This window comes from Dermacentor albipictus, chromosome 1 (genome assembly GCF_038994185.2).
Source record: "Dermacentor albipictus isolate Rhodes 1998 colony chromosome 1, USDA_Dalb.pri_finalv2, whole genome shotgun sequence".
Taxonomy (NCBI): Eukaryota; Metazoa; Arthropoda; class Arachnida; order Ixodida; family Ixodidae; genus Dermacentor; species Dermacentor albipictus.
In genome coordinates, this window is record NC_091821.1 from 213,148,745 (window position 1) to 213,174,038 (window position 25,294).

At 42.8% G+C, this 25,294-nt stretch overlaps 2 protein-coding genes across 2 annotated transcripts in view; one reads left to right on the forward strand and one right to left on the reverse strand.

The window, feature by feature from the left end:
• LOC135915995 (L-fucose kinase-like) overlaps window positions 1-2,537 on the forward strand; it is a 73,117-nt gene extending 70,580 nt beyond the window's left edge. Inside the window, exon 27 of the mRNA XM_065449191.1 lies at window positions 1,701-2,537. Within this exon, the coding sequence (XP_065305263.1) occupies window positions 1,701-1,805 (105 nt within the window). The 3' untranslated portion in view covers window positions 1,806-2,537. The remainder of the gene's footprint in view (window positions 1-1,700) is intronic.
• Window positions 2,538-12,256: 9,719 nt separating this feature from the next.
• Window positions 12,257-13,843, reverse strand: LOC135915996 (tRNA methyltransferase 10 homolog C-like). The gene has a single exon (XM_065449192.1). The coding sequence runs from the start codon at window positions 13,705-13,707 to the stop codon at window positions 12,487-12,489; it is 1,221 nt and encodes a 406-aa protein (XP_065305264.1). The 5' UTR covers window positions 13,708-13,843; the 3' UTR covers window positions 12,257-12,486.
• Between the last annotated feature and the right edge of the window lie 11,451 nt (window positions 13,844-25,294).

The window sequence follows — 25,294 nt, forward strand, 5'->3', positions numbered from 1 at the left end:
TAAAATTTTCTAACGGTAGGATTCGAACACAGGACCTCTAGTACAGAAGCCGGACATTGGAACCATTACACTATGGAGACATTCATCGACAAGTGACATAAAACGCCCTTATGAATTTATCGCTGGCAAGCCAGTGCCTTCAGACGCTTGGCACATTTTGATTTGACCACCTCGAGAAGCTGTACCGTTGTACTCAGTAGCGATTGTGCACATTTTCAGTGTCTTCTGCACTTTGAAAAGTATAAGTTGCTCTGAAATTTACGACAATGAAGGCACATAAAGTGTAATAAGCAAAGCCACAAAAATGTCTAAATCCACAAGCACGAAGATAAGACAAATACATGTGCTTCCCATCATTCCCATGGTGGCTGAACGATTGCAGTGCCAGAGTTCCCTAATTATTGTAATTATTGTAGGAAACTCTATGCTTTAGCTGGCATGTTTTCATTTGATCTGAAAACATTAGTAACAGCTAGTCTACACTGCCAAATTGCAGAGAACATTTTTGTGATGTCAAAAGAATTAGTTTTCTTGTGTTACATTTCACGGTATTGTTTCCTACTCAAAAAGCTATATAAGATGCAAGAATTTAATAAACTGTGTGAGTCATAAAATAATGTTCTTTAAGTTATAGGGCATACGTTTCACAATGGGGGGGTAGGGGGAGGGGTGCCTAAACACACTTTTTTCCAACACTGTATTCAGCGTTCACATGAAATACAGTGCTCAGAGCATAAATAAATATGTGTGGAGAGATGGATGCAATATAAACACCAATGCAAAAATCCATTAATTTATTTTTTTCAGTAGGATTTGTGGTGGTCAAAAAAACACTAAGCTCTTAAGGTAGAATAACACCTCATTTCTGTTATACTCGGGGTTTCTGGTTGCAAATCTTTATTGATGCCAACATTCCTTCAGCAGTATTCAAGCCTAGAATTTAATGGATGATCTTTTCATTCATGACACCATTCTGCAACACCAGTGATTATATCCACAGGAACTAAGTCTTGCTAGACAATGTTGTGGCCATGTAATATGCTATATCTGCTTACTCAATGCATGATACCTTTAGACATCAACAGCTGATGTGCTGTTGCTGTAGCTTGGTGGGTGGACTGAACAGTTTATGCTTTTCTTTTTCTCCCTACCTTTCTGTTTGGAATTCCATCGTTCACTCAGCCTTTATGTATGTGCTTGAATGTTCCTTTTCCATTTGTTTTCCTAACATACTCTAGGCACCTAGCACAGTGCCTTTGTGTTCAGCAAGGCAGTTCATTGTCTTGCATGCCTGTGTCACTTCTTGGCACATGTAATCAGGCTTCACAGTGCTTGAGACATTATCCCATTGTCCTAGTGCATACTATTTTGATGGTTAAGCCATTTTTTTATTAACAATAACTCGTCGTTTGTTTTCATATGGCTGTTAAATGTGGGCTCAACTGTACATGCTTGCACTTCAGTGTTTAGTAGGGGAAAATGAACTGTAGTCGCTCCAGGAGAACTTGTTTTGGGCTAGTTGTTGTCTATGCTTTCTGAACATGTTGTTTGCACCAGAAACGTGTTTGGCATGCAGTAGCTCTGCTAGAAATGTCATCATGTGCTCCATTTTAGTGGTCGTTTTAAATCATAGCATCGTAATATTGGGTTGCTTGTGGGACATTCTTTTTCTTTGCATCCTCCTTTTTTTCATTTTGCAGGGAATGTCAAAGGTTACTGTACACATGGTGGAAGTTGACATGACTGGTTTGAGACTAAGCATCAATGAAAGCAACATAGAAGTTCCCTTTGCGTCTGTGCATTAGGTCCATGTACATAGTGACTACTTAGTGGCTTTGTTGTACAGTTACACAGAGAAGTGGCCTTCCAGTGCCCATACTTTTGTAATCTTTTATTCATTTTTGTAGCTCATGACAAACAGCTCAAGTCAAAACAATACATTCCAAGGGCTTTCAAGAATACATACTGTATTGGTGCCTTTACATATAAACTCTGCAGCCTAGTCTTTGTTATGAATTTTCAACATTTTATAGGTGGATATAGTACTGGTATACTGCCATGATAAAGCTGGATCCTAGCATCTGTGAAGCACATTTTAAAGTGCCTTTATCAGTCCTTTTTCTACATTTCTGTATTTCAAAACTAGAGCACCCCACCCTGCTTGTAGTCATTTATTCCTTGTCAATAGTGACAGCCAGCTTTTTTTTTTTTTTTTTCAAGTCTTTGCCAGCCCAAGAGAAGCAGTTTTCAGTAGTTGCATTGTGTAACTACAGAACATATCATTTATTTTCTCAGTATTCACAGCTACTAGAAGCCCAAGCACAACTGAACTTTCTCCATTATCAATATACAATTCATTTTATCACTGCATATACCTCCTTTTTTCCTGAACCATTGTGAATGAAAGCTGCAAGTGAATATATCAGGACACCATGCAGATTAGTGTTTCAAGTGCATAATACATACTATGCAGTTAACATATAACTGCCGTAGCTAGTAATGTATGCCACCAACAATAAAGATGTGCTGCTGTCCTATGCTGGTCTAATCAATGTCTTGATGAATGTTTAGTGACATCACTCCAAACTTTTTTTTTACAAAAAGAAAAACGAAAGAGCCCACAACCACATTAGCAAGTGTTGTTTCAGGTAAGATGGAATTGAAGCATACTAAAATTGCAAACCATAAAATATATAGTACAGCTATCAAAAAGTTAAGATACCTGAAAGCATGTGCATAATGCAAATTCGTAGTGAGAAAAATTATGCTGGTTGGTGCACACCACGAATTTGAATAAGTGGTGGCACGACATAACGGAAGCATCAGACTTCATTTGGCTTTTAGTTCTTCATCAATGTCCTGTTTCAACATTGTTTCTTTATATTTCGGTGTGTTTAGTATCTTATCTGATTTACTCAACTGCATGACTATGGAAGACATTCAAACTCCAAATTATCATATTGCACATGTGAAATGTAAGACCATATTTGGTGACAATCCAGTGAAGATAACTAATGGAACTTCATGATTTGCCTTTAGTGTTTGTATACATGTTTGTGAATAAGGCTCCCATGTGGAAACTGAAACGTTAATCGTAATTAACTTTTTGTGGTCAGTGTCTCGTTTTATTTCATCATGGAACTTCCCTTCTTACAAAACAGCGATTATGCCAATCCTGACTGGTTCTTATAGTAGTCGATCTCCTGAAAGAAAGCTCTACAGAACCATACTTGTAGGTGCAGTCACTCGGTAGTAAATTTTTTTCTTTTACTAATATAAGCCATTTTCTTCCTGAAAAAAAGAAAGTTCATGATAGATTTAGATTGAGTGCTTCATGCTGGATAAAAAGCACAGTTGACAGAGGACTTTCTGTGAGCATTTTTTTTTCATACTACTGTATACACTAATGCAATAGCCACACACAAATTTGAGCAAGAAGATTATAGAAGAAAATTTTCTTACTTTTATGCATAAGCCCTTCAAGCACTGTATGTGCAATTGTACAGGCTAAGAAACCACCTCAATATTAGAAGCTCACGAAAATAATGCCTTAAATGCATTGCAACCATTGTTAGACTAAACCTGTGCTATAAATTTGGTTATGTGCCAAGTACATTAGTAAAAAATGCCACACCTACCATAGCGGCTTAGTGGCCATAGCATTCTACTGTTAAGCAGGTTATGGGTTCGATCACTGGCTATGTCGGCAGCATTTCAACGAAGGTGAAATGCAAAAATGCTCATATAGTTTCACATTATAGAACCCTACGTGGTCAAAATTAATCTGGAATTGTCCACTGCTTCATCTCTCGTAACCCTAGTGTTTCTCCGAGACGTTAAACCCCATGAATCAGTCTATAAAAAAAGTTACAAGATAGATGTCCACATCTTTGCTGCAGTGCAGTGTCATCGTGTAACAGGTTCCATTTAATTTTTGACAGTAATCATTTGCACTAGGAAAATTTCTGAAGTAGCTATCTGTTTCGTAAACACATTTGTGCATGAAATAGTCAACATGGCTCCTGTGCTTCACACATTTTTTTTTAGATTTCCAGCATGGAGTCCACATTTGTAGATCCAACAAAACTGATGAAAAATTCAGGCTTCGAAATATATCCTGCTGCTGCATATATTTTTGTAGCAGTACCAGTATTTTATTTTATGACCTGAAATACTCAAAAACATGTCTAAAATGGATCTCAGGGAACCTTGTATGGCAAGGAATAATTGTTTATATACTATTATGAAACTGCTCATTCCACTCCTTGGAACTTTGTAAAAAAGATTGTTTAGATTACAGTCCTCTTAGATAGTACTGTTCCTCCGCTGATGCTATACAAACTACTGCAGCAGTCTACTGCCGCTATGGTAGCGCTCAAAATATGGCGCTCCACACAAAGCTTTCTTGCAACACTTTAACACCCTTTAACAATTTTGTTGGGTCCTGAAAAGTGTAAAAATGAAATGTACTCAAAAAAGACTACAATAGACTTCAACTTCAACCACTTCTACCAGATCCTGGTTCCCTTGCAAATGTTCTTCCCATTGCTGTCCTGTTTCAGACAGAAGACGACACTATTTAATTCAATTCAGTTCATTTTCCTGAAAACCTCCTGGAAGATTTTTGTGTCTTAATCACTGGCTGCCATCTAGTGTGCAAATTAGGGGACTGCTGTGAAGGCTTAGCTTAACCAAATGGGCAGTTCGTGTTAAGTGGAAACCAACCAAGCGCTTGCACATTGTTTAGCGTATGCGGAGATTTGGCTTAACTAAATTTGTTTTAATGGGTGTATATTCTATGGCTTCAAAAGATAGAATTGATTAGGAGATAAATTTCATTCTATCCTGTGTGTACAAAACGTTATGTATTTTCAAATTTATGAATATTATCACCCAATCTCATCTGCAATGAACTTAATTAGGCTGCTGTTGGTAAAAAGGACAAAACTGCACCCTTACATTAAGAGCTAAATAAAGTAATTTTCTTTTGGAGAGGGCAACAAACCCAGCCTGGCCATGTCAAGTTGTTTATTGAGCGTTTGAAATGTTTTACAGAAGTAACTCTAGGAGGTCCCATAGTCAAAGACTGAGGAGGGACCTCCAACAAAAAATACATAGAAAAAGTTTACTTAATGCGGTTAACAACAGCAGTAGCAATCCTAGACACAGTAAGTATTAACAAACAAAGTCGAGTCATAGTAATAACAACAAAGTATAAACACGAAAAGCAGATCCAAGGAGTATTATTCGACATACAGAAGCGTAAAAATTATACAACACAATCACTTTCCCAAGAAGTGGCGACGAATTTTTCTCTTAAATAAATGAATGGAAGGAGATGATTTAATGGAGGGTGGTAGTGAATTCCATATTGATGTTGCTAAAAAGTTCGCAGTAAGTTTGCCGTAGTTAGTCCTTGGTTGCGGTAAGAGGTAGTTGTTATGGTGTGAAAATCTAGTGCCAGTGAAATGGGGGGTTTGGTCTTTTGATATCAACAAAATTGGTAGTTCTCCTCGACAAAATTTATAAGCCAGGACACTAAGACAACATTTATTTAAATATGTTGGTTTTTCTTGTACCTAGTAGTGTTATCCATGCGAGTCCTTACAAATCTGTAAAACAGATTCATTATGCAAACACAAACATCTTCATTGTTGTGAAGGATTATTAGCTTAGCAAAAAAAATTTTCATCCTCAAGCAGCAGCGCTCTAACTTTTATATAAAATTTTGTAATATAAAATGTGCAGTTACTACTTGCCTTATGGCATTTTCCATAGCCTGTAGAGCAGTTTCATAAAGTTAAAAGTACCATGCGAAGTGAAGCCCTCATCACCTAAACTGCTGCTTGGCAGATTGTTGCTAATGTGCTGATATTTCTCTTGAAGATGGCATCCATGAAATGATGACATCCCTGTGGAGATGTGGTGGTTGCGAATATATGCAGTTGAGATAGATAGTAATGCAGGACAAGACAAATGAAATTTTTGGCGCAGAGGCCTCATATTTTCTTGATAAACTTTGTTTTGGCAAACCTAATTCCAAAATGGCTCCTCGAGCAATTTGGGACCAGGACACAAAGCACCACATGCACGCCTTTGCAGCCAGTGCTAAAATATTGATGGCAAATGTGTTTCCTTTAAACAAATTGTTACTGGTGATGAAGGCATGATATATAAACTTTGACTTTGAAAGCAAGTCTCAACTTAAGACATGTTAAAAAAGAAACTGTCGTCACTTGTGGAATAAAATTTAAAACAACAGGTAGTAAAGCTTGTTAGTATGGCTGACTATAACAAATTGTAATGCAAAAAGATTGATCACAAGCTGAATAATGCAGACACAAACAAGAACTACACTTACACTAGCGTGGCTAATGGAGCTCCACCCTACTGCATCACTAAGCACTACCATGCCATACTTCAAAACTGCTGTCCTTTGTCTCTTCTCTGCAAGCACGTTAATAAGAGAAATCATCTGCTTTTCAGTCCGCCCTGTGTGCTTCCTGTGCCTTATGGAGAGACAATGGCCTCAATAAAGTGCATTTAAAAAATCACTTGGCAAACGCTTTTGTGGTTATTACCTTGTTCTTGTAACAGAGCCTTCAGTTTGTTTTGGAAAAAGTATGTTCAGGCTTGTCATTTAATGACAGAAAAATATGCACAACATTTGTGATGAGTAAAAATCTTCTGGGTCAGCTTCTCTGTAAACAAGCTGGTCGAACTGCATTTAGAGCTCATCAAGGATAGGTCTAGCAGATCTAATAGAAGTTAATACTTTAATAAGGCACCATTAATGCAATAAGGAAAAAACAATTGCTAGGCAAGTTGTTACAGCGAGCTCCAGTGCACACAATTGGGTCTGGTCAGCTTAACATCTTGTACCCATCTTTTCACAGCACAAGATGGTGGGGAATGCAATGAAATGTGTGCATGGCATTGATGGAGCATAATATTATGCAGATGCCATGCACTGTGGGAATCAATGCAAGCGAAGATTTCTGTGGTGTTTGCTTTGATTGACAATAATTAGAAGTGATCTTGATGGCAAATGTTTAATTTCTTCAACGTTTAGTCCAACACAAGAGTGGTGAGTTCATGTTAAATGTTACCTTGCATGCACCACTGCTGTTTGTCTGTGTAATACACAGAACTCACAGGGGGAGGTGTTTGCTAGAGGTGTCGTTGTGCGCCATGCTTCATAACGTCTTGTTCATTGCCTCACATGGCACATCGCATCATGGCAGAAATATTAAACTTTATTATGGGGCTGTACATTCCAAAACCACAATCGGATTATGAAGCACACCGTAGTGGCGGACTCTGGATTAATTCTGAATTTGTGGTGTTCCTTAACATTCCCTAAATCTAAGTGCACGAGGGTTTCTTATCTCCCCGCCTTTGAAATACGGCTGTTGCGGTTGGAATCAAACCCACGACCTCGAGCAATGCCATTGCCGCAAAGCTATTGCGGCAGGCACAGAAGTGTTGATTTGACGTGTGACCGCTTCTATAGTGTCTCCTAGGCCCTACAGTGTGCTTTAATGTGGCTCTGCTTCTGCTGCCCTGTGTAAGTTGTTCACTTGACATACTTACATGGTACTTATTTTTCAGAAATAGCAGAAATGTACCGTACCGTACCTTGAACCTAAATTAATCCTGCTTGCCTGCGGCTGCTATTATGTCTTTAGTCGTTGCGTTTCCTAGCTCACCTGCCCCCCCCCCCCGTATGGGAACTGCAAGCGAAGAGTGGAAAGGCTGTTCACTCATTCCGCGACAGCATCGGTTCTACCCATTCTCTGCTTCCTTTGCCCCCTCTTCTCTACTATTCTACCTACCTCCTCTCTGGACTTGCACGTTAGTAGAAAGGTAAGCACTGCAATTTCTACAGTGCTTTTGTGGGGGGTCATGGATAATTACAGCTGTCAGGAGGCTAATGTGGTTACTCCCAGAGAGCTCCAAAGGGCATTGTGCACATTTGACATGGTGCAAAGGTCCTAACGAGTTGCTCATGTCGCCTTTCCTCTTTGCCACACTCCCGTCATGTATACACATGCTTTGAACCACCCCCTGACGTGGTGTGCCAGGCAGCAGCAGCAGCAGTGGAAAAGTTGATGGAAGAGGCATGGAAAGCTTCGCTTTAAAAAAGCGTTACTCGCCTCCATGCATGTGTTGGACAGTTGTTTCACTATAATTTCGCACTAGAGTTGAAACTACAAGCCGTGCTTTGAGCATTCAAGACTGCACTCAAGGCTGTGCTCCAGAGAGCAAGGAATATTCTGGGACACATGCATTCAAATGAATGCGTTCCTTATTGGCTGACACTAGTCATAACATTCCACTACAGAGCCATATTATTGTGAATGTATATCTGTTCAAGGCCTTCATAATGAAAGGAAATCACTCCAACTGTAAACCAGCTGATCTGAAACCATCTGCCAACTGATAACCATAGCCTCAATTTAATGGACTGAAAACTTATGAACAATATTGCCTCCAAACAGTAACCGCTTTGCTGTCCATGAGTATAAACCTAAGATAAGTAAGAGGACCTTGTACGTTGGACCGAAAGGTACAGCAAGTGGAACCATAACCCTGATTTTATTATATGCAGGTACACTGTTGGAACACATTATTAGTGAACAAAGTCACTGAAAAAGGGTAAATCAACTAGTGACTGGAAATTTACTAATCTGCCAGTGCACAAGTTGGGAAATTGCAATTTACACCATGTAATGAAGGCAAATGAGGCGAGGGGTATTGGCAAATGACTCGCAGCATGAGCCACAGGGTCAGGGTTTAAAAGCATTTACGAGGGTTGTGTATTGTACCAATGAAGAAACCAGCTGTACCTGGTGCTGTACATGGCAAAGAGGCGAGTGACAGCCACATTCAGGCTCCTGCGGTGTTGACTTATTCATTTCAATACCTTCAAGGCCCAAAGGTGTTAAAGGGAGTGGGGAGCAATTATGCACAGTGAACAAGAACAAAAATAATGTGGCTGCTAAGAGTATAAATAACACTCAGCTACAGCTTTAAATGCAATTACATCAGCCAGTTCAGCAATAGATGTGGGGAGGTGGTTCCAGTCATTTGAGGTACTTGGAATAAAAGAATCATAAGATAACTTTGTACAAGAGAAAGCAACATGTACTTTGTGTTGGTAATCAAATCTGTTGGATATGTAGGGTGGCTTTGAAAGAAGTTCATGTTTTAATTGCAGATTGCGATGGACTTTATAAAAAAGAAATAAGTGAGACAGCTTCCGTGTGAACAAAGAGGTGGAAGGCCTAAAGCAGTTTTTATAAACGATACACTAGATAGATATGCGTGCATAGTCTGAAGGAATGAAACATGCGCTCCAATTTTGGACACATTCCAAAGTATGAATAAGAATGTCAATGCCCACACAGAATTGGCATGCTCGAGCCTAGAACCAACAAGAGTTTTGCAAAGGAGCTTTAGAGGGGAAGGTGCTTTGGAAAAGTTTCTGCGCAGATAGCCAAGCGTGCGATTGGCATTGTTGTTTATGTAATTGACATAAGTCTGCCATGAAAGGTCGGGGGTAAATTTAATGCCAAGATATTTATAGCATGAAACATTTTCTAAAACACTGCCATTAATGAGATATTCCGAGGATAAAATAGTATCAGGCAGGCCATTTATGTAAATGAGTAACAAATGAGGGTGCAATACAGAGCCCCGAGGCACAAAAGAAGTTACAGGAGAATCTGAATAATTGCAATTGTTAGCGGTAACAAACTTTGTTCTGTTAGTAAGGAAATGTTCAATCCATATTGCAGTCAATCCTTAATTTACTTAGCTTAAAGCTAAGTAAATTCAGTAGTAAGTTTGTATTGAGTAGGTAAATGTTTGTGTTCACCCTTATACTTATGTCATGATCCATCTTTTGCAGTGTCACTTGAACCAACCATCAGCTGGCGCTACTAGGTATAAAGGCAGTATTTGGGGAACTGGATATTGACAGCATCTTGCACCTAGTCATAAGAAAAATATCTCTGCTGGGATAGACTTAGGAGGAGACAGTGGATTAAAAGACACTTTGGCAGATTTCTGTGGTTTTCAGTTAACAGTCAAAATTACGTTAGCAAAATATTATTTGCATTGCTGCTTTAGAAAACCAGCAACTTTCACTCACTCACTGGCATCACTTGAATGGCACCAGTCAAAATAACTGATATGTTCAACTTGCACAGTGAGGAATGACTATAGCAGTGCATATCAACCATTAATAGCTTGTGTCACAACCTTCAAGCTTGCCAAGAGACCAACAAAGACATGAGAACTGTCAAGTGGCTAACAAAAGAGGTAGCCATAAGCGATACCAACATTTTGACTGGAAGGCCACACCATTTCACAATATCAAGCAACAATGAGCCACTAGGTGTGCCTTAGACACTATTCGAGCCTGCCATTGGAAACGCCAAATGTTTTCAATGTTGCTAAAGAGAGATCTCGAAACACAATTTTCTGCTACACCAAATGTGAGGTGACAAACACTTGCCGAGCTTAATGAAAAGCCCGCCCAGCTATAGTGACTTGAGTGTACCTGCAAGCAGCAATGGCCGACTGTATGCTTACCATTTTGTTTATAACATATGTAAAAACATGAAGTTCTCAACTCTGGACATGCCAGAGACTGTTGCCAGAATTTAATTTTTTCACGATATCAGCACTACTTTTTGGCTGTAATGGCAGATGTAATGCTGCAAGGACAACTTCCATGTGCATCATCAGATACAGTGGGATGTGCTCATGCGCCACCTCTGCAAGTCGAATACAGTACATGCCTTGAAATACACAAAGCTCGAAGATATTGCTCAGCAGAAATGCAGTTTACGACAATGACCTAAAATGTGCTAATGGTATTGTTCAAGAAACACTGCTGCAAGTGAAACAAAACTTACACTCGTTTTTCTCATTTTGCATCTTGCCATCCAAGTACGAATCTAAAAGAACTATAATTTCTATTACACAATATTTACCTATGTTAAGATGGCTTATGGGCCACAATTTATTTGGGAAGGCAACTGCTGGCTCAGATCTCTTTATAGCTTTTTCTAAATAATTTTTTAAGCAGAGTGGAAGGAGAAAAAAAAAAATCGGTGTCATTGAAAGAGTGGTAAGAAGGATACAGTATAAGAAAGCCTCCACGTTCAACACAATGTGGGCTGTCCTTAGACAACTTAAGGCACTGCAACTTCGCCTGCACTCCATTAATTTGATAGTTTTTCCAAGCAAGCACTATGACTTAACATTTGTACCAGTTATAAATTGAACCAAAATAAAGAAATTAAGAAATAAAGAAAAAAATAAAATAAGAAATAAAGAGCTGCACATGCAGCTGGAATGCTACACATAAACACTGCAGTCTTATTATGCAGATTTTAGAAGTGACTTCATCTAGTTGCACAGCAGCTGCTCGTTCACTACTGTTCAACAAATATTGCTCAGGAAGCTTTCCAATATTGCAAGTTTAGCTATGCAACAGTGTTGAGCTAGCCATGTATCAAAGCTATGTTTGTAGGCTTGAAACAGTCACAATTGACCTACTGTCAATTAAAATCACTGTACTGATTTTTAAAATTTTTTTTATGCATGCATGTAACATTCAGATGTTGGCCCTTTGCAATTCATCAGAATGATTGCACAGTAAGTAGCAGCTCATGCTAATGAAATATTTCATTTTCGAATGCTGAAATTTGGCACTGAAATGAAATGGAAAGCAAATGCGCATTGATGTCGAAACAGCTATGCAAGCTGTAATGAGTGTACTACTGAAGGAGCTACATTGGCAGCTGACTGTTTTGTCACTCAGCCAGCAATATATTACAGTCTCAAATCAAGCACACCAGGTTCATTCTGTTAATGGCTCCAAGTTGCTCTGCACTCCAAATGTTAGGTAGTTGAAACACTGTCATGGAATAGTCCAGCTAGAGCAGGCTAATGAGCATCATGATTAAGAAGGCATATGTAATCTCAGCCAGCATGATGTATTACATCTTACAGCCTGCCAAAAATAATGCAGTCCTATGCTCAGAGGAGATACAGTCAACCTCTTTGCATTCATCTCCAATATATACTATTATAGCAAATGCAAAATTGCATACGAACTCCAATAGCAGATGCAGAATTGGTTCAGATTGAAAGAGCAGTCTCCAAAATGCTTGAGCACATCTTGGGAACTTTTGTACAAGGTTGAATTCAAAGCAAGTTGAAATGAACCAATGCCACACAATTAGCAGTATGCTATATTTGGGGAAAAAATACTTTGGTTCCCAAAATTGTCAAGAACAAAATTATACAAGTTATTGATGAAGTTTGATTCAAATTCTGTTTGCCTGACACAGCTACTGACAATTCCAGCTTTGCTTTCGCATTTCAGTTTCAAAACGAAATCTGCACAAGGGCAACACTGCACTGCTCAGAACACTGCTTAAAACGTCACTTCAATATTGCAGCTAGAAACTATGCAATCCCTTGGGTTTGGCACTGTGGAGTAGTCGGAACACAAATGCTACTCGATTCTTGCAGCACAGTCACCTTAGAGTTCAAGTACTTTAACGCATATTTCCAGCTGTTTGTTCGCTTTAGAGCAAGCAAGACCTTGAAAACATCCGTCATGTGCAGCGGTTTTGATATTTCTTTCTCCCAGTGCCAAGTAAACGTCTGTGGAAACCGTGCAGTCTTCAAGCCTTCAGAAGTTGCCTTGGCGCGAGTAGCACCTTCCTTAGTCTCTTTATCTACGAGCGCTCCGATTACGTACACTGCATCGCAATCAAAGGCATCCAATGTGTTTTCGCTGTCCGGGGTTAGATACACAAGCTTTTCTTTTGGAAACATGTCCAAATAGCTGCTTGGTGTAATCTCCGACAACACTGTATGTTCAGATGCTGCGAACAGCTCGTCCTGCAAGATTCGCGCAGTAGCTCCGTTTGGAGATGCATTACAAAAATGCAGGTGAAACGGATCGCCACTGCATCTGTTCCACCCGTACGCCTCAAGCAGGTCTCTGGCGGCTTTGTTGCATTCTCTCAGAGACATTACGCCATCGTAACCTAGATCGAACACAACACTCTGGCCAAACAGTATTGCTGGTATTTGCCTTGACTCGTAATATCTGTTTATTGTGCTCCCTCGGATACGGATGAGAAAACTATTCCTGAAAAGGCCATAGTCTTCAATACGATCAGCTGTGTGCGGCAAAAATTCCCTCTTGAAAGATGGTATGTCCTCCGTCACTGATGCTAAACAGTTCACTTCTTGTCGGTGCTGGCGCAAACGCTTTTGTTCTTTGTAGAATAGATATTCAAACAGGCGGCATCTCTTACGAAACGAGCTCAATGCAAGCAAATCAAGCACATCCTGGGGGGACAATTCCTGTGGTGCTCGTAGTCCATGTTTAAGCCTGAGTGTATGCTGCCGCAGCAGTAGCCGCAATCTTTCCTTCGATTTCCTGTCGTGCGCCAGATCGGGAAAGTCGCCAGTTCGGTACACACAGGTGATTTCCTTGCTCTCGTCATTTTGTCTCTCTTCACCGACGAGTTTGTGCGTCGACACTGCGCAGCAAAATCTTTTAGCTGTACACAACGGGGCTTTGGCCAGTACTTCCAGAGCTTTCCAGCACTTATTACGCGGTACGTCATTAATGCGGGAAGTATTGAACTGAAATAAAGATGAACGAAGCATCACACTTGGCTCGGTACAGCTTCCAGCCTCTATAACCTCGGCGCGAGCAACATAGTGATCAGCGCATAGAATAAAGAACCAACTTAACCAGCGTGCATGCCAGCGTGACTGCCACTGACCTCGACTTGCGCCTGACTTGGCTACGTTGGATGGATGGATGGATGGATGGATGGATGGCGGCTATACCCTTTGTAACGGGCGGCGGCTGGCGCCACCTAGCCTTTTGTCCCCCCCCTCCTATTTTATTATTATTCTTTTTTTTTTGCCCAACCTAGTTTTTACTCCCCTCCCCCCCCCCCCCCCCAAGATAACTATCTAAAACAGTAGAGGAAACATTTTGTCCCCGATTTATGTTATTATCTATCCCTTGACTTCCTCCACCAATCCTCTAGCCTCCCCTTCGTTACTGCCACTCTTTTCTCATCTATTTGCCCTCGTTCCCCGGGAAAACCTAATGCCCCTTCCATATCTGCCTCTGTTCCCTCTGCCTGGGTCGGGCGAAGGGCTGTGCATCTCAGCACTATATGTTCAGTGGTCTCCATTTCTGCTCCGCAAGCTGCGCACCGAAGGTCCACGTCTTCAAATTTATCCCTGTATGTTTTCGTCCTCAAAACCCCCGTCCTAGCCTCGAATAATAGTGAGCTGCCCCACGAGTTATCAAATAAGAGCTCTCTCTTAATCTCCTGTTTTTGTGACCTATACATTGATAGCGATGGCTTTCCGAGCATTCTTTCTTCCCACATTTTTCTTTCCGTCTCCTTCACCTCCTTTCCCACACTAGAACCACTTTGGATCCCCTCCCTCGGCTGTAGGTATCTATTCCTCAGCTTCCTCGTTCGGAGTGTCCACTTTGTGTTCAAACTTTTCATGTACAGATATTTGTACACTTTTCCTGCCCACCTTTTTTCCTCCAGTGCTGAGAGTCTCTGTTCAAATTTTATTTTACTTATTGCCTCTCTACCTTCAAATGACGTCCATCCCATGTCCCCCTGCACTCCCTCATTAGGGGTGTTCCCGTGTGCTCCTAAGGCCAACCTGCCTACACTTCTCTGTCTCGTTTCCATGCATGCCTGAACTTCCGATTTCATGCACAGTACTGAATTTCCGAATGTGAGGCCAGGTACCATAACCCCTTTCCATACGCCCCTAACCACCTCGTACCTATTATAGTTCCAAAGTGCCTTGTGTTTCATTACAGCCGAGTTCCTTTTCACTTTTTCAATCATGATTTTTTCCTGTTCTTCCAAGTACTTTTTGCCCTCGTTTAGCCATATGCCCAAATACTTGTATTTTTGAACATGATCAATCTTAGTGCTTTGTATTTCCAATGGCTCCCCCCTTTCTGCATTGTATACTATTACCCCAGACTTCTCTCTACTGAATTGGAGTCCCAATTTTTCTCCCTCCTCTCCACATATGCTCATTAGTTCCTGTAGTCCTTCTCGGGTGTCAGCAAGCAGTACTATATCATCTGCATACATCAGTCCGGCTAGTACTTGAACTACCTTCTGCCCTTCCAGCATATAGCTTATGTCGGTTCCTATTGTGCTCTGTTCTAGTCTCTTTTCCATTTGGCTCATGTAGATCATAAAAAGCAGAGGTGACAATGGACAGCCCTGTCTGAGACCACTTCTTATTTTAGCTGGCTTTGTAGTTTCCTCCTCCCATGTTATCTCTACCTCATTATCTGTATAAACTTGTTGTAGGAACTCTATCATCTTTCTCTCTAGACCATATTCCCTCAACTGGCTCCATAACTTTTCTCGGTTTACATTATCATAAGCTCCTCTAATGTCTAAAAAGGCTATCCATAGTGGTTTCTGCCTGGCTGTCGCTATCTCTATGCACTGTGTTATAACAAATAAATTATCATCTAGCCTTCTGTTCCTTCTAAATCCATTCTGCAGTTCTCCCAAGATCTCTTCTCGTTCTGCCCATTCCTCCATTCTCTCCTTCGCCATCTGCATTGCTACTCTGTATATGACTGATGTGATAGTTATTGGCCTGTAGGATTTAATGTTGTCCTTGCTTCCCTTACCTTTGTAAACTAATAACATTCTGCTTGTTTTCCAGTCCTGTGGAACATCTCCCCCTACTACTATTTGTTCAATAAGTTGTCGTAATTTTAGTTTACTTTTCTGGCCTAATATGCTTATCAATTTCATAGGTATGCCGTCAGGTCCTGTCGCTGTTCCCACTGGGACCTTGTGTTCAATTCTGTCCCATTCCTTACTTGTCATCCTTCTGTACTCCTCCTCTAATTCTGTCCTGCTGTTGTCATTATTCTCCATTTCGTTACCCACTGGCTCTGCAAATGCTGCCTCTATTGTTAACCTAATATATTCCTGAGCTTCCTCTCCCTCTACCTTTGTTCCATCTGGCGTGGTCAGTGAGTGCTGAACCACCTCTGTCTTCTTATTCTGTTGCCTAATGTGTTCCCAAAATTTCTTAGAGGCATTCCTGTCTTTTTTTCGTATCTCTAACATCCACTGTACCCCAACTTTTGCTATCTTGGCTTGAATTAATGCCATTGCTTCTCTTTTCATTGTAAGGTATTCCTCCCATTTAGTCTCCACCTCTTCTGGTGTGGCTCCCCTTTTCTTCGCTGCTCTGTGTTTTCTGCACGCTTCTTTGCGTTGCTCTACGGCTTCCTTAACTTCTCGGTCCCACCAGCTTTTCGGTTTATATTTACCCTGCTTACTTCCTAGTTTCCTAATCTGTCCCTTCTCTAGCTCTCGTTTAAAAATACCTATTAACTCGTCGTATGTCCATGCCCTTTGTGGTTGCTTGGATACCATGCTTTCAATGTTTTTCGCCACTTCTTGTAGCTGCCTGTCATTCAATTTGCTCATACCTTTCCTTTCTTTAGTTTCTACCAGTGGTACTGTCCTTCCAAAACTGATTTTGATTCGTTTGTGATCACTCCCCAGGCTTTTTGTACCTTCCTCATCAATTTCCATACATCCCAACCGTTCATACAGCTTGTGGGACATTAGGCAGTAGTCGATTGTCGAGTGGGTGTTATTTCTTTCCCATGTTATTTTCCCATCACATTTAATTTCAGTATTAACTATCACAAAATCATGAGCCTCACAAAAATCTACTAACATCTGCCCTGTTGCATCTGTCGCCCCGTCAAAGTATTCCAAATGTGCATTCATGTCCCCTAGGATGATTATCTCCCGTTTCATAGCTACCTCCCTGATGTCCTTGGCCATACATTTGAAATGTTCTGCATTCTCCTCTTTCGACCCATTCCCCGTTTTCAGATACACAACTCCCAGGATTGTCTCAACATTCCCTACGGTGCCCTTGAGCCACATGTGCTCACTGCAGCTCTCTCTTACCCTTTCCCAGTCCTGTCCCTTCACTAGCGCCCCAAGGCCTCCTCCTCTGCGTTCTTCCCTTTTTCTGTTGCAACCAACCCAGGTGTATCCCGCAATGAATGGTGGCTCTTCCTCATCTCTTAAATGGGTTTCGGCAACTCCATATACCTGAAAATTTTCCGTTTGTAACTGTTCTTCTATTTCGTCCCACTTAATGCGATTTCTTCCCCCTTGCATGTTGATGAACCCCACATTTACTGCCTTCTTCCTCTTCCTCCTCTTCCTCCGTGCTCCTGTCCTGCCCCCCCTCCCCTGTCCTTCATCTTTTAGGTTTTGGCTTGCAGGGTCGCCCTGCGCACCTGCAAAAAAGCCTGAGCCCTACGACCCACCCTCGTTCCTACCTGCCATCCCGCTGGTGTAGTGTAGTGGATGCCATCCGGGCCGAAAGGGGGGAAGTTTTTCCCTCCAATCATTCGGTTCACCTCCACCACATCACACTTCAGGGCTCGCCCCAACTCCCTAATCACTACATTTGCCGCCACTACCTGCTCTTCAATGAAAGGGCCCTGTCCCCTGATCTCTGGGACAGTACACAGGGCAATGTGCACCGCCTCAGAGGCCGCCCTTAATTTTGCGACTCCCTCTTGAATCTGCCTGCCCAGCATTCGCCCCCTATTCTGTAGGACGTCATTCACCCCAGCGTGCAAAATTACTAGGTTTCTTCCCTCACTGTTTTCCTTCAGTCTGCTTTTGGCTCTCTCCGCCACAGCTTCGAATCGAGCCCCCGGCATACACTCAACCTTCACTCTTCTGTCATATTGTACTGTTCTGAGGAGTGCTGTTTGTATTCGCGATACGTTGGAGCTTCCAACGACCCAGACCTTTCGGTCTTCAAGCAAATCTTGCCTCCCTCCTGTCTCTGTCGGCTGGGTCTTCCCTGCCTCCTCGCCTTCTCTGCCTCCTGTCGTCTCTTCCCTCTGCACCTGTGTCGCCCGTGGTCCCCACGTCAACGTGACCGCCCCCGATTCTGCTCCACTGGGCGATCCTCCTGCTACCTTTTCCTTCCGTTCCTGCTGTGTATCCCTCTCCGCTTCTCTCGCTCTCATCTCTTTCAATTGTTTCTCCAATTGCTGCCTTTTCTCTCGCTCCTCACTCCATTTCCGTTCTGCAGCCTCCTTCCCTGCAGCCTCCTTCCCTGCAGCCTACTTCCTTCCCAAAGTTGCCAAGCGGAGAACGTCGGGGCACCAAGGAGGTTTGACCGTCGTGGCATAGAGAAAGGTCGTGGTTTGACTTTTTATAACCTCCTTGGGGGACACGGGGACACCAAAGTCGATTGGGAAAACTTTTCACGGTGCCTGACATACAGGCTGCTGTGTGTTGCCCGCTCCTGGAACAGGCGCGACTGCCCTCCCTGAAACGCTGCTTTCTGCAGCTGAAGGCAGGCGGTGACGCAAGTTTATGCTTGCGCCATCACGGCAGCAGCTCGCGTCCCCATGAGCAGGCAAATTTGCACTTTTTTCTTAAAAACCAGGCAATTAACTGTGCCAATTGTTATACTGCAGGACACAGACTCCAAAATGCGATCTTTCTAGAAAATTTGATCAATAACAGTGCTGCGGTGAGCGCAACATCTTTTTTCTAACAGGCGCAGCGAAATATTCAGGACCCTGTAGAGGTATTCTGCTGGGTGATTTTTAAATTTTACGGAATTTTAAAAATTGTCTGTGGCAGATAGCATAATTATCGGTCTTAGTGAGATTAGAAGACCAGGTGAGGCTTACACATTGCTGAATAACGGCCATGTTCTCTGCCATAGAGATCTCCCGGATAAGAAGCAATGCGGGGTAGGATTCCTAATCCATAAAGACATGGCGGGCAACATCGACGAATTCTACAGCATCACCAAGGGGGGTAGCAGTAGTCGTAATCAAATTCAATAAAAGGTATAGATTAAAGATAGTACAAACATACGCTCCAACATTCAGTCACGACGATGAGGAAGGAGATCAGTTTTATGAAGATGCTGAATTAGCGATATAAAATATTTACCAAAATAATCTCCAATAGAATAATGAAAACACTGGACTTTAGTCAACCAAGGCAACAGGCTGGCTTCAGAGAAAGAGAAAAGGATGCATAGAAAGGCTAATAGAAAGGCATAGAAAGGGAGGTTAACCAGGGGCAGTTCCGGTTGGCTACTCTGCATGGGGGGAAGGGTGAAGGGGGATACAAAGAGAAAGAGAGCGGAAGGGGGAGATAGGAATAGAGACGAGCACGAACAAACCGCGTACGCAACAGAGCGGTAGGCGGCGGCAGGAAGGGATACTGTACAATGGATCACATCCATGTCATTAATAAGGTTATCGAGAAATCCGCAGAGTACAATAAGCCTCTATATGGCTTTCATAGATTACGAAAAAGCATTTGATTCAGTAGAGATACCAGCAGTCATAGAGGCATTACATAATCAAGTAGTAAAGACCGTTTACGTAAATACCCTGGAAAATATCTAGAGCAATTCCACAGCCACCTTAATTCTACACAAGAAAAGTTAAAAGATACCTATAAAGAAAGGTCAGACAAGGAGACACAATCTCTCCAATGCTGTTCACTGCGTGCTTAGAAGTATTCAAGCTTTAAACTGGGGAGGTTTGGGAGTAAGCGTCGACGGCGAATAGCTCAGCAACCTTTGGTTTGCCGATGACATTGTTCTATTCAGCAACACTGCAAACGAGTTACAACAAATGATTGAGGACATTAGCAGGGGAGAGTGTCAGGGTGGGATTGAAGATTAATATGCAGAACACAAAGATAATGATGAATAACCCGACAAGGGAACAAGAGTCCAGGATCGCAAGTCAGCCTGTAGTGTCTGTGAAAGAGTGCGTTTACCTAGGTCAACCAATCGCTGGGAACCCTGACCATGAGAAGGAAATTCCCAGAAGAATAAAAATGGGTTGGATCGCATAAGGCAGACATCGTGAGTTCCTGACTGGAAGCTTACCGTTATCATCGAAAAGGAAGGTATACAATCAGTGCAATTTACCGGTGCTGACATATGGGGCAGATAGTTGGAGACTGACAAAGAACCTTGAGAACAAGTCAAGGACCGCGCAAAGAGCGATGAAACGAAAAATGCTAGGCATAACTTTAGACAGAAAGTGAGCGGTTTGTATCAGAGAGCAAACGGGTATAGACGATATTCTAATTGACATTAAGAGAAAAAAATGGCGTTGGGCAGTTCATGTAATGCGCAGATTAGATAACCGTTGGACCACTAGGGTTAGAGAATGGGTATCAATAGAAGGGAAGCGCAGTAGAGAACAAGGAGAGGCCCGTCCAGATGACCGAAGCGCGACAGCCGATTGCCTCCGCGACTAAAATAGTCCCGCTCGAAAAACCGTGCTTCTAAAACGCGTAATTCTGGGTATGAACAAAGACTTTCCTATTTTGATGACTGGTTGGGTAGAGCTCTCGCGATTTGAATGCTACAGCACGTCGGATCGCGAGAGAAAAATAACCCCGTGCCTTCTACAACGCTGCGCGTCGTCTGCTTTTTAGCTTCATTGCAAGGGACAAAAGAAGAAAGAGCAGCTCTGCATGGCTTTTGCGCTGGTTTGCATGTACTCCACACATTTACTACTCGTTTTCCGAGCTTAAAATGATGATGATGATGATTAATGGGGTTTCTTGGCGCAAGGGCCAGAGAAGGCCAAAGAGCTCCAAACAATGGTTTAATGTAGTCGAGGTTAGAATGTATATGTGCATAGCTGTATAGAGGCCTAAAAATATATGTTGAGGTAAAATTATGACAATGACATATAGGGTGTACAGTCACAGTTTGGTCAAAAATAAAATATATGCTGTGAAGAGAGGGTATACTAAAATGTGTGGTTGTCAGTAGCTATTGCCTCATCGGGACCTTTCGGGAGTAAGGCCCTGGAGGCGTGCGCTATACAAAACGCTAATATCGCAACAGCGACTTCACAAGAGAAGCCGCCTTACGAGCTTTTGGGGCTGATAACGTGCAACAAGCGGACTTCATTGAAAAAAATCTATTATTGATTTCATGTTGAATAGCGGTTCATTACCCAAAAACATTGCTGGATGAAGAGGGATAGATTGTGTGTACGCTAGAGGAAAGTGTTTTTTCCTTTGAACATCTACATCCCAGCACTCCAGAAGGACATGGATGACAGTCAACTTCTCGCTACATTTAGCACAAATGGGAAGTTCATCGCCAGTCAACAAGTAGTTGTGCGTACCGTACGTGTGTCCTATTCTCAACCTTGTTAAGAGGACATAGACTGCCCGTGATTTTGGTGCTGATGGCCAAGGTTTCAGCATCCTGGTGATGGCCAAGGTGCTGATGGCCAAGGTTTCAGCATCCCAAAGGTGTTGCCGATACCTTCTCAGTTTTCTTCGCAGGAAAGGTTTCAGGTCTATGTCTGTGTCAACTATAGGAGTGTTGCGAGGTTTCGTTGCTGTAGATGTAGCGAGTTCGTCGGCAAGCACATTCCCCTGAATGCTTCTGTGGCCAGGAATCCAGCATATTACGATACGTTGTTCAGCAGCATAAACAGTGCACAAAGGTGAATAGAGTTCTGTTACTACAGAATTTCTGTACTTTTGTGGAGACATTAAAGCCTTGACTGCGCTTAACGAATCTGTAAATATAATTGCCTTCTTTGATTTTATGTGCATAAGATGTTTTACAGCCGGCAAAAATGCATGGGCCTCCGCCGTAAATATGCTCGTTAGTGGGTGCAGAACGTCTGATTCCGAAAAAGATGGTACAATTGCTGCATATGCACACGCCCGCAAGCGACTTTGATCCATCCGTGTAAAATTCAGCGCATGAGTATTTCGCTTGCAGTTCTAGAAAGTGCATTCGAATGTGTTCCTGTGGAGCGTGCTTCGAGACTTGTACAAATGACGTGTCACATTCTACAATTACCCAGTGCCACGGTGGTAATGGCCTTGCTGGGTCTTTAGACGGTGTTCTAGAAGCGAGGTTCTCTCGAGGTAGAAGGGTTCTCTGAATGTTGGGCGATTATGAAAGCACAAAAATTAAGAGAACTTGGCTCAAAACAATATAATCAGTCATTTTGTCTCACATTCTAAGCCGCTGCGATTTCAGACATAAGTTAAAAAAATTAACGCAGAAACTCCTTTGGCAGTTGTCTAAGTATGCGTAAGCATTGTGTCACTTGCTCATCTCCACGCAGGCAGGGGTCATTATTAATATTATGAAACTTGATCGGACCAGTATAAGCGACAGCGCTGCGGCGACGCGAACTGCTGCGGACGACGGCGCAAGGTGAATTTACGCGAGCAAACTACTGCAGGTGGCGGTGCCAGGTGTTCTGATGGCGTTACGATCATTATAAATCATTAGCGCTCTTTAGCACCTTATAGATCCGTGTCGAATCATTATCAACTGTGATCCACCGTACTCCGGCGGCGGCTGCGTATGGTGCGGCCGCGCGAGCTCAATCTTGAAAGCGATCTACGATGAGGACATAGTGCGCAGAGGGCTGATAGCTTCGTGTTCGTTTGCTCACGCCGCTTAGTTCGCGTCTAAGAGAGAGGCAGCACGAAAGTGAATTCGCTCGCCGCTGCGGGGCCCTATCTTGAAAGCCCTCGTCTTAGGTTACGGACGGACGGACGGACTTGTTTCTTCGTTGGGTAGGCATAGAAATGCTTACGCATTTAAAAAATACCTTCGACACGTCTATGGAAACCATTAGCAGATGCACATTAGAAATAACGTCAGCCGGTATGAATTAACCCGTAATTGTCCGCAAGGATTTGCAAATACACTCTCTAGTCAAATTTTTAGGCCTTTGTTTGAAAACCATTAGAAACTTTGATAAGGCTCTTCACCGGCCGGCTGCTGTGGCCCTCGCCCAACCCAGGCTCGTACTTTGTTATTAATTATGGCCTTAGGATTTTTGCAGGCTGTCTTTGTCTCATCAATATAAAAGTGGAGTTTACTCATTGTCCGCAGAGGTTCACCTCGATGAATCTGCTTTTGATGATTCTTTGTATATACACTTACGGACATAATCTCCATTTACGCCCGGGTGAAAGACACTGGAGGTTAGTGCACCAGAGTAATTAAGACTCACGACAATGCGCAAAAGCGTCACAAGCTCCTAACTGCTGACGCTGTAAAAGAAAGACAGAAAAAAATGAAATTCTTTATAACAGTAGCTTTAAATATTCCTTATTATGAAAAACAATGGATTAATTACTTTGCATGCATCAATTATCTGAAACGACACTTTTAATCACTGCTAGAGAATTTCAATAAACGTAGCTGATGTACTTGTGTGCTGCAGTATGGTGTCATTCGTACGTATCCTCGCGCAAATGCAGACATTTTGCACCAGAGAACAATTTTTTATTCTATGTTAAGATGCATCGCTGCCGCGGATAGGAGCCAGGTCAACGTTTATTTATAAACGTTGGGCCAGGTGGTATCTGGCTCCTGCATGCTATTATAGAGTCGTTCACTGCAAACTCACCTGACTGTTTGCCATGCATCACATATTTCGCATGACATGCCACTAACCCAGCTCAGAAATTGCGAATTTTGGTATAGAATAAAAATGGTAGGCGAGCCTAATCTTTGACTTATATGTTCTTAGTGGCACTCGCACCTCGGCGTTGATGTTCCAGGTTAAGCAAGCGAACGTCTTTCCCTTGGCGCGATATGCGGGCGAGGAGCGAGGGAAGGCGAGGGAAAGCGTAGCACGCGCCACCTTGCTGCGCGTAGCCGCCTATAGCGAGCGGCGTACGCAGCGCACCATACGCGCTCTCTCCGGTGCTGACGTCAGAACATGTAACGAGCGCGCGTGAGCGGCTGTTACGTGTTCATGTTGTTACAGCGAGCGAGCCTGCAGGTGCGCACAGGGAGACGAGAAGCGAGAGGAGGGAGTGACGTCACATCCGCTCTGCTAGGCAAATGTTTAGTCTATGCCAAACAACTGTATTCCATTAATTAGCCGGTTAAATATCATGTTATTGTGTGCGACGTCAATAGTGACGTCATTACTTCGTCTTTCTACTTACAGGTTTCCAGGAATTTTGCCAAAGTCGGGCTCACGTGGCGGGTCTCTTAAGTCTACGCTTCTGGTCTTTGCTGCGCGGTAATCAATGATTCCTAATTAATTCTAATTATTCCAGACACTTTAGTAACACAACTTGTAATTAAACATGCTCTGATATCATATTGTTACGGGGTGTGTAGAAGGCGTTTTTCAGGGAGCCGTAGGGTAAGTGGGTCCCAGTACTGCACGTCGTCCTTCTCTTCCTCGCTGCTCTTCTAATGTTGTTGCTGCTGCTGATACTGCTGCTCCACTACCTTTGGCGCACTGTAGCATGGCTCCTCTCGCAGACGAAGCCTTCCGGGTGAGAAGCCAGTGGGGCTTTCGTTGAGTAAACGGCTTCAGGCGGGGTATACATGCGTGATGTCGGTATTCTATGACCGTCTTCCACTGGAAGTGTGGCGCGCAATTCTATAATTCACCTCGCTGAGACGCTCAAGCACAATGAACGGTCCAACGTAGTCGGCGAGCAGTTTTTGACATAGACCGCATTTACGCACGGGAGTCCATAGCCACACTAGGTCATCCGGATCGTAAGTGACTTGCCGGTGTCGACTATCGTATCGGGATTGGTACTGCTTTTGTGAAGCTAGAGTACGTAATCGAGCGAGGCGCCGAGCCTCCTTCGCTCGGCAGACGGTTTCCGCGATACAAGCGTCCTCGTGATTACCAAAAGGAAAGATAGTTTCCTATGTGTAGCTCGGCGGACGAGCGTAAAGAAGGAAAAACGGACTGTATTCAATGGTATCATGTTGCGCGGTGTTGTATGCGTAAGTCACGAGCGGCAATACTTCGTCCCAGTTCTTGTGGTCCGAGCTTACATACATGGATATCATGTTCACGAGTGTTCTGTTCGTGCGTTCTGCCAGACCATTGGTCTGCGGCTGATAAGGCGTTGAGTGTGGCAGGTTGGAGGCGCACAAACGTTAAAGTTTTTAAACAACATCAGCTGTGAACTGACGGGCACGTCACTAATGATCACTCGAGGGGGACCATGACGAAGTATACTGCAATGCAGCATAAACTTTGAAACCTCGCCTGCAGTTGCAGAGGGTAGTGCTGCCGTCTCGCAGAACCGAGTCATGTAGTCGACACATACTACGATCCAGCGGTTGCCTTTGGAAGAACGTGGAAGCGGTCCTATGAGGT